The sequence below is a fragment of the Paramisgurnus dabryanus genome, chromosome 2, assembly GCF_030506205.2.
Source record: "Paramisgurnus dabryanus chromosome 2, PD_genome_1.1, whole genome shotgun sequence".
NCBI lineage: Eukaryota > Metazoa > Chordata > Actinopteri > Cypriniformes > Cobitidae > Paramisgurnus > Paramisgurnus dabryanus.
In genome coordinates, this window is record NC_133338.1 from 53,768,084 (window position 1) to 53,777,524 (window position 9,441).

At 38.7% G+C, this 9,441-nt stretch overlaps 1 protein-coding gene and 1 long non-coding RNA gene across 2 annotated transcripts; one reads left to right on the forward strand and one right to left on the reverse strand.

Annotated features, from left to right (window-relative positions):
• Positions 1-346: 346 nt before the first annotated feature.
• On the reverse strand, positions 347-9,033 carry LOC135743866 (cadherin-1-like). Its single transcript, XM_065261735.1, has 13 exons — positions 8,880-9,033; positions 8,476-8,590; positions 8,090-8,337; positions 7,491-7,631; positions 7,250-7,405; positions 6,952-7,093; positions 2,117-2,289; positions 1,899-2,027; positions 1,630-1,815; positions 1,303-1,547; positions 1,055-1,200; positions 750-974; positions 347-653 (listed from the first exon to the last, which is right to left on the reverse strand). Exons 1-13 carry the CDS (start codon positions 8,910-8,912, stop codon positions 370-372), a joined length of 2,223 nt encoding a protein of 740 aa, XP_065117807.1. The 5' UTR covers positions 8,913-9,033; the 3' UTR covers positions 347-369.
• On the forward strand, positions 7,785-8,598 carry LOC135743870 (uncharacterized). The gene is made up of 3 exons (XR_010530600.2): positions 7,785-7,994; positions 8,098-8,324; positions 8,486-8,598. It is a non-coding gene; the product is annotated as an uncharacterized lncRNA (long non-coding RNA).
• Positions 9,034-9,441: the final 408 nt, after the last annotated feature.

Genomic DNA, 9,441 nt, shown 5'->3' on the forward strand with positions numbered 1-9,441 from the left:
CGAAAAAGAAGAACTAAGACAGTTGAGCAACTAGAAGCCTTTTTTAGACAAGAATGGGACAACATTCCTATTCCTAAACATTGGTCCTCCTCCAGCTGTTCCTTTATATGTACATTTAACTTTTCTGGCCTCTTATTGCTACCTGTCCCAACTTTTTTTGGAATGTGTAGCTCTCATGAAATCCAAAATGAGCCAATATTTGGCATGACATTTCAAAATGTCTCACTTTCAACATTTGATATGTTATCTATATTCTACTGTGAATAAAATATAAGTTTATGAGATTTGTAAATTATTCCATTCCTTTTTTACTCACAATTTCTACAGTGTCCCAACTTTTTCTGATTTGGGGTTGTACATTCAAAGAAATCAAACACTACCTTGACCAAAACAAATCTGTGGTCTCATAAAATATACCAATAGAAAGGATATAGAAACCAGAGCCACAATGGTGCAAATGATTCTGATAATTACAGACAGCGACAACCTAGCCGTCCGCTTCTCACTGCACACAACACTTTCACCCTTACAGTCGCACACAGTCGCTTTTAACAAGGTGTCCTGATACAACTTCTGTTTATCGAAAACTCTCAGGACTACATTGTAGACGCCAGGCCCCAGCGGATATTTAAGCATCAGCTCAATGCCAGTTGCTGCACATTGGGGCACATTATAATCATTAGAATACAAATCATGCATTTATGAAATAATTTGATGTTAAAGTAATTTTTCTCAACATGAATTCATACCTGAATCATTCATCTTGGCAGTCCAGTTTTTCATGGTGTCTCCATAAGTGTCAACACTAAAGGGTCCAGCGTTGGGATGTAAGTCTTTATCAGTGATGGAGAGGAGGACTGGAGGCACCTCTTGATTACAGATCTTTATTTCCCTTTCATTAATATAGGGAGCGTTATCATTCACATCCTCCAGCTTAATGATCAGGGTTCCTGTGCCGGTCGCTCTAGCGGTTTCTGTACACAAGTACAAACTTATTAGAAAAATAATTAAACAATCTTGACTGCACCCCTCTCCCAAAACAAACCCACATTACCATCATTATCAATGGCCAGAATGATGGCTTTGTATTTGCCATCTTTGACCTCAATAGATTCTCTGTCCATAGGACTCTTGACTTTGATCATTCCTGTGTCTTCAACGACACTGAGAAAGCCAGCGGGATCACTGCCGATTCTGTACCTGTAAGGAACGAAAAAAAGAAAATTAGTCAAGAAAAACTTCATCTCACTTTGATAAAACATGCCTGATCATTAAGAAATAAAGTTTTGAAGAAATTCTTACGTTAACTTCTGTGATCTTCCAATGTCTGGATCAGTGGCTGTAAAAGCAACCAAGTCACTACCAACAGGAAAATCTTCAGGTTTAGTAATGTACTTCTCCTTTGGATTAAACACCGGAGGCTCGTTCACATCCTCAACATTGACAGTGACTGTGGCAGTGGAGGTGGGCAAAGAGCCGACAAACGGATCATCGTTCTCAACAATCACAGACAAAATGTACTGCTTGGTCTTCTCGTAGTCCAGCGGCTGTATGAACAAGAAAAGACTTCAGTTACAGTACATCAACACAAACATCTGTCTGATCAACATTATGAAGATCATTCAGTACCTTCAAAGTGGTGATGATTCCCTCCAGCTGACTGGGTCCAGTACTGATATTAAAAACTCCTAATTTGTCACCACTGATAATCTTATACTTGGTTAACCAGGCAGGTGATCCAGGTTCATCTCCATCAGTAACTGTGAGTTTGGCAACTTCAACTCCAACTTGATTCTCTAGGACAGATACAGTGTACTAAAAACAACAAGATTTGTGTAATCATAAGACTTTTTATTGATTCTAGGTATTTAGATGACAGATGATGAACAGCACGCTACCGTGTCTTGCTCAAATTGAGGTGGATTATCATTGCTGTCAGTGACAATAATAACAGCTCTGCCGGTCGTTGGATAACCCTCTCCTCTCCTGTCTGTAGCCTGAATGACCAAAGTATATTTGGGAAATTTCTGAAAGAGAAGACGTTCACAGGTGACTTTTGTCTTTAATGAACTCATTCTTCAACACTAAGATTCAATCATTAAATGTCATCTCTCACCTCTCTATCCAGGCCTGAACTGACGACACGAATCCGTCCGGTTACAGCATTGATGTCAAACATATTTGGATTTGGTAATGATGGATCTTGGCTGATAATTGAGTATCTGACTTCAGCATTTGGAGTATTTGGATCATCTGCATCAGTGGCTGTGACCGTCATAAACTCATAATCTTCAGAGAAAGTGGAACACATTTTTTTTTACCTTTTCTTTCTTTCTTTCTTTCTTTCATTCCAGCATCTATGGCTATACTCATGGTGAGAGAACTAGTTAATTAATTTACTCAGACAAGTTAATCCAGACACAGGTTGGGGGAGGGACAATTTTTTGCATGTTTTTGGCTTCTGGGAGGAAACCAGATTACCCAGAATAAACTAACGCTGACACAGAGAGAACATACAAACTCCACACAGATAGGCCACCTGACCTAACCAAGGACCTTCTTGCTGTGAGGCAACAGTGCATTTTTGAAATTTTAAAATAAAATTGTGCTATATAAAATACATTTAGTCAAAACTCATTTCAGCCCCAAAAGAGCATTGTTTAAATCAAATAAAAAAATTCAATATAGCTTAACCATCAACATTTACATGTCAAGTGGAAATTTGGCCTACACAACACTAAAATGCTATCTGTAGGATTTACTAAAGTTTCTTTCTTGTTAGGAAAAATAAATATAAATTTGTTTTTAACCCCTTAAAGTGTCACCCCCTTCTGTATACAAAATGCTTGAGTTTACTGAGTTTTGGATATCATTGGAAAGGTCTAAGCCTCTGGAAAACAGATATCATCAGTGTTTTATAAAATAAATGTGTAGGGAGAGGGAAGCGATTCATTTGTGAAAAGAGTGAGCCTCAAAACATTGATAATCCTGCTAAATGTCACTGTCTCACCTGTGAGACACCTACTTTTACTTCAGTGTTTTGCATGTGAATTCTAATCAAATCCTGACCAACTATATATCATTGTAAGTGTCACACGGTGACGATTTCTAAGGGGCGGAACCAAAGATGGGGAAGTGTTCCCACCCGGACGGAAGAGCAGAGACACCGGAACTTCCGGTAAACGCCACGAGGCAAATCAAGCCCAATGAAATACAGGTGTGCGTAATAAACGTAGCGGCTGGGGATTGGAGAATGTGTGTAAGAATAGACACATAAATAGATCTGCAGAAACACAAGGGAGGGCGGTTGACTTTGGACAGATGCAGTTCCGCCTAGTGCGGTTGTTTCGGGTAAAGCTCCTTTCCGCCAAGGGCGGATTACAACACACACGCCTTCCGAAGAGTCCGTAGGCGCCGATGATCCGGGGATCGCTTTTGAAGCGAGCGGAAAGAGTGCGGACCGCAAGAGACGAAAGGAAGGAGTGGATCGTTGGTGTTTGTGGCAGCCGTGTGGTGCTGTTGAACCGTTCCGGTTATGCAGAGCGAAGACCTGGGCAAAGTCACGCTGGTAGCAGTAGGAATTCATGTTTTGCTGGAAACGAGGCAGAGAAGGAAACGGAGCCGATTCATTGAGGATTTCGGAGACGAATTGATCTATGTACATCATTGATGTGTTTGTAGTGTTGTTAGAGAATGACTCACCGTAAGTGCTGCTGAAGGAGGCGGTAGCAGTGGATTTACACCTGGGTGAAGAGGATTTCATCTATTCTAAATGTAAGGGTGGATTCACTACAGTGGTTCAGTCTGTAGGAACGCCGAAATGACTGAGAAATGTTAACAGCAAGATATTATAAAACTGTGTATTTCTGGTCAATTTTCACCCTTCTGCAACCTATACCAATGACGGAAATAAGTGCAGTTATAATAGCAAAATATGTGGGAGAGCATTGCTAGAATATAAATATATTGAATTGCAATATGTAGCGTTTAAGTATTAACACTAAATCAAAACTACACAAAAGATTTGTAAATGAAAAGGTTTAATAACAGCACTGACTTAAAGTTACAATTAAAATGAAATGGTACTTAATACAAACAATTAACTGTTTCCAATGTATGTGAGATATTACCTGATAAGATAAAGAACAGAGAAAGAAAGAAAGTTTAGAAGAAAGAGAATGACCATTAAGAACTGGAATCTAGGCCTAATGGCCTAAACCCAAGAACTCAGGTAAAGAAGAAAAGCAGAGGGCAGAAAGCAAAAGGAAAATGCCAAAAGGCAAAAGCCCAGAGCTCATGAAAACCAAGACCTTTATTTTTCTATCCCTTGACCATGTGACTAAACCTAACATGATACATTCAAACTGACCAATCAGAAGACCACACCTTTAACCCCCACTGTATTGAACAAACAGCTGTAACAATAGTCTTTGTAAGCACAGGAATGCAGATGGTACAGTATGGAAATGGGGGTTGTGACAAATTGTGACGAAGTAATACATTCCTATATTTTTAATCCTACATAAAGAAGGAAACAAAGGAGAACAGCATTAACCATTGTGAGTACTCAGTGTTTGATACAGTGTGTCATTGTGGAGTTGCCTGTTCAATGTGTATTGTGAGCCTTCAGTGAATAGGATAACGGCCCTACCACAGAGTAGAGTGGTGGGAGAGCCGGGAAGTGACGATCCTGAGAGGAGTGAGGGGCCGCAGCAGCGACGTTTTACAACACTGGTCTGCACTGTACCACGCCAACCGGTCCCAAGGACAGTTCAAGGAGGTCGGGGCTGCGACCTTATTTTTCACGTAGAAGTGTGAGGAGTGCTGTGGGTGAGTCTGTGACTTTGCTGTGAGAGTACACTTAAATTAGTGCAGTGTGATGCTGTGTTGTGTTGTCAGTAGCCCCCTACACTGAATTCGTCGTGGGAGAACGAGAGGCTGTGGAGGCCGGTAAATTAACTTACAGTACATGCTGTGCGTGACCCCTGTATTGAAGCCCACAGTAAGAGAGAGCCTGAGTCCATTACCTGTGAAATACCTACCTGTACGTCGCCACGAGCTACCAGAGTGACCAGTGAAAGTCCCAGCGTCTGTAGAAGTAATCCTCTGTGTTACAGCTATCAGCCTACAGCAGGAGATAGCATGAGTTCATTACCCGTGAGATACCTACCTGTATGCCGTTACGATTACCTGGGTGAGAGAGAAAGTCCCAGTGTGGTACAAGTAATCTTCTGTGTTACAGCTAAAAGCCTGCAGAAGGAGAGAGCCCGAGTCAAATACCTGTGAAGTACTTACCCAGGGCATCCTAGTGCCCCCCCCACTACGAAGGTCCAAAGACTGAGATTTTTTTTGTTTTAATATCCATCTCCCCCTTTTATATTCCATTTTAATATTTAATAAAAGCTGTTAAATTTTAATTCTTGTCTGTCTGGTCATTGGGGTGTTTTGGGACCTCCTCGAGGTGGAAATAGGAGGAGCATGACCCGCGACAGGGGCGGTCCGCTTCTCCGACCTGTTACATAAGCTCCAAGTGTCATGGTCTTGTCAGACCTTTTGTACTAGATTAAGGTCTGAGTACATCTGACAGGACCATGACAGTATTATGTTCTGTGTGGGGACACGTGAGTCATATTGTGTATGTGGCTTCCACGTGTTCCCACTGTCTTGTCACTGTCATGGTCTTGCCTGACCTTGGTATATGATTCAGGTCCTATTTCAGAGGGCAAGGTCATGGCAGCATTGTGTTTTGTGGGGGGACACATGTGTTCACATTATGTATTTGTGTCACGTGTTCCCAGTGTCTCGTCACTTTTACCCTACTCCCTTATGTGCTCGTGTCTTACGTAATTAATTATGTTCACCTGTTCCCCATTGATGTTGTGTCTTTATATTGCCCTCTCGTTCTCTGTCGTGTGCACGTTCGTTCGTCTGAATTCAGTGTGTGTTGTCCCGTCTTCCGGAGCACCTGAATCATTCCTCAGAGTCTGTTTTGTTATTTTGGTATCCCGTGTTTGTTCCCCAGTTCTGTGTTCCATCACTACTGTTTATTTATCTCCTGTTTTACCCCCTCGTGGGTATTTGTGTTTATTTAAATAAATCCTCAGTTTTATATTATACATCATCTGCGTTTGTGTTCTCCCTTATTTGTGTCGTGACACCAAGACTGTAGTTTTTATTTGGCATCATCATTTTGGAAAAAAGTCACTGGCCTACAGGTAAGCCCACATTGTTTTTATATATTTATTACACTTATACCCTATTTTAAACTTAAGAATGTTGACAATCTACTGTATAAATTATTGGAAAACTCTAAGAATGTAGTTTTCATATTTGAAACCTTTCAGCAGTAATAATAATGCAGAGTATGCAGCAAACCAATTTCTGTTGTGAAACATTTACATTTTTATCTTTGTATTTATAAAAATATGTTATTGCATTATTTTTAGTTATGAAAAAATGTAAACTGCCGTAACATATTTTCTGTTTAATTTATAAACCTCAAGAGTCCAGACACTTCAGTGAAAAACCTTAAATAAGACCAACATTTTGCTTCTGGACCAAAAAATGCCAGAGTTTTGTTAATTTGAAGGTGCACTTTTACCCCAAGATTAACCCCTTAATCATTTAAGTCAGATTTGAACAGCATGGGGTGCAAACAGGCTATTTTTGAAATATTATATAAAATTCATCTATAGTTTGTTCCTCATTTCTCAAACAAATAATGTTTCATTAAAAGTAAAAATGTCATGACACGCTGTAAAAAACATAACAAATGTCATAAATAGACTTGAGGAGAAAATTTAAAATTTCAATATCTGTCCAGATAAAAGTAAGAACATTTTAGCATACAGGTCAGGGTACATTTACTGTGTTCATATTTTATAATCAATCATATTAATTTAACACTAAAGAATTATAAAGGATTAAGATGAATTTAAATGAAACACTTACCTTTAGGAGAAGCTTCAGGAAGATTTCCATTAAAAGGATTTTGAGTAAACTCAGGTTTATGATCATTTTGGTCAATCACCTCAATAATGATATCCATTGGCTTCTCTCTTACACCTCCTTCTCCAACAGCATGAGCGATGAGCTGAAGACAGAGACATGTGAAGTATTAAATATCTGTGGTGACTGTTGATAACTATTGATGAGATGACAGCTTTCAAAACTCATTTTTAAATGTTTTCAATGTGGTGTATTTGATTTGTAATTGTCTAATTGTGAGTAAGATTAAAAAATAACTTACTTTATATGAAGCTTTTTTCTCTCTGTCAAGAGGCTGCGTCACATAAACTTTTCCATTATGTTCATCACATGTGAAAAGACCCACAGGTGGCTGATCTGCTCCTTCACCTGTGATACTGTACATCATCTTAGTTTCTATAGCAAAATCTGTCTTGATCTAAATACAGAAAGACACAAAGTCAATAACACCCAAGCCTGTTTAGTATTCAATAGTGTACAGTAAATTCATTATGTTTACTCACCTTAGCCAGATATTGTGGGAAAGGACCATTACTGTTTTCAGATTCTTTCAGCGGTGGAATAACCCAACCTCTCTTTACTCTCTTTAGACCTGCTGAAGACCTTGGAAACCTCACGATCAAATCATCAGGGAAAGATTTCAGCTGGAAAACAAAATGTTAAATTATATGGACATTAAGGGGTGGTTTCCCAGACAGGGATTAGACTAGTCTTAAACTAAAATAAATGTAAGAGCTGTCCAAACTGCACTGACATATATTAAAATACACCAGTACCCTTTGTTTTGCCTTAAAAAGCACACATGTAATGATTTTAGTAAGGCGTGTTTGTTAAAACTAGTTTTATTTCCTAATTAAACTAAGGTCTAGTCCTGGCTTAAGCCAATCCCTGTCTGGGAAACCACCCCTACAGGTCTAAACTCAGAGGCACCTCAACACATTTTCCAGTTTGTTAGCTGGTCTATGTTGGTCAACCAGCCTCCAAATCCACTAGACTACATTAAGCCGGTATGTCCCGCTGTTAGCTGGTTTGTAATTTTGTATTTAGTGAAGAGCTACACAAGTCTTGTACTGTGTCACAGTTGAGTTTGTCTTGTGTGTACCTGTGGAGTGATGTTCACCGCAGTATTCATGTGATGATCCTCATGATGGTGAGCAGTACATTCAACTCTGACAGATGCTGTGTGCTTCATACCACTGGAGTCCCAAGCGTGTACATCAAACATCATATATCCATCATGAAGAGTCACCGGTGTCTTCAGTGTTACACTTCCATCTGTTCTCACACTGAACCGCTTGTCACGCGACTGAAAGACTGATCTTGATCTTACATCACAGGTATTGAAGATTACTGTCAGACAAAGACACATGAAATTATTGTTAAAACATCTAAATACAGTAGTGCAGAGCCTAATATTATTTAAGATTGTAACACAACACTTTAAATGTTGAGTTGTTGTTATTAAAGAGGATTGTGAGTCTCTTTTACCTCTTCCTAGTGTTTTTCCTCTATGAAGATGATCTCTGTTCACTTTAAACACAAACGACTCTGAATCAAATCCAGGTGTGCATGACGACTCCTCTGCAAATCCACATGAAAATACCTAAAAAACACACATCAGTGAAATATTTGATGTTAATGTTAAAAATAACATGAACTAAGATAAATAAATAATGTTGTAGAATTGTTGTTCATTGTTAGTTTATGCATTAAGTGTTAACAAATACAACCTCATTGTGAAGTGTTACCAAAATAAAACTATAATGATTATGTTTAATGCATCTGATTCATTTTCCAAATCTGGTGAAATTTTCAAATGGTTAACCTTCCTTTACTGCATCTTAAACACATTTGTAACACTAAATAGTCAAAGGTTTTAAATTAAATCTTACCTGACAAAGAAAGATAATAACTCTTAACCACATGCTGATGATTTTCTTCTGAAGGGTCCTCTATACTTAACCTATCTCAGGTGAATGAGGCTGAAATAAAACTCAACACAGGGTCTTGTCTCTGGGTTTTCTTCTTCTTGTAAGAAGGTCACCCAACACAGAAATGTTTAGGTTAGCGTAAGCAAAGAGTACTTATAGCTTTAACATCCCTCTTACCCGAGGTGTCAGTGGTTTTGGTCAGACATGAAAAACAGGAAATATTTTTACAGAACAGATCTAAATTTTTGTTTAGTTCCCAGACATTTGACTATATTTTACTCTTATCCCTCACACTAAAACATTTATCTGGGGGTTGAAAAAAATTTGCTTTTAAAATTTGATTAAATTAAAAAAACATCCACCTTTCATCAGCAATGGACAAAACTTGCATGTTAGGCCAAAAAACGTTTGTGAACTTGAACTTTTGGGTACACAAAATATAGACATACTATTAAAGATAGGGATGCACCGATACCACTTTTTTGGAATACGAGTACGAGTACGAGTACTTGCATTTCAGTAC

Excerpts from the sequence above, each read along its gene's own strand:
- LOC135743866 (XM_065261735.1), bottom strand. The coding sequence starts at position 8,912 with ATGTGGTTAAGAGTTATTATCTTTCTTTGTCAG. Across the intron at positions 8,591-8,879 it reads TTATTATCTTTCTTTGTCAG|GTATTTTCATGTGGATTTGC; the intron begins GTAAGATTTAAT and ends TGTGTTTTTTAG. Across the intron at positions 2,290-6,951 it reads TCCTGAAGCTTCTCCTAAAG|ATTATGAGTTTATGACGGTC; the intron begins GTAAGTGTTTCA and ends CTTTCTCTGAAG.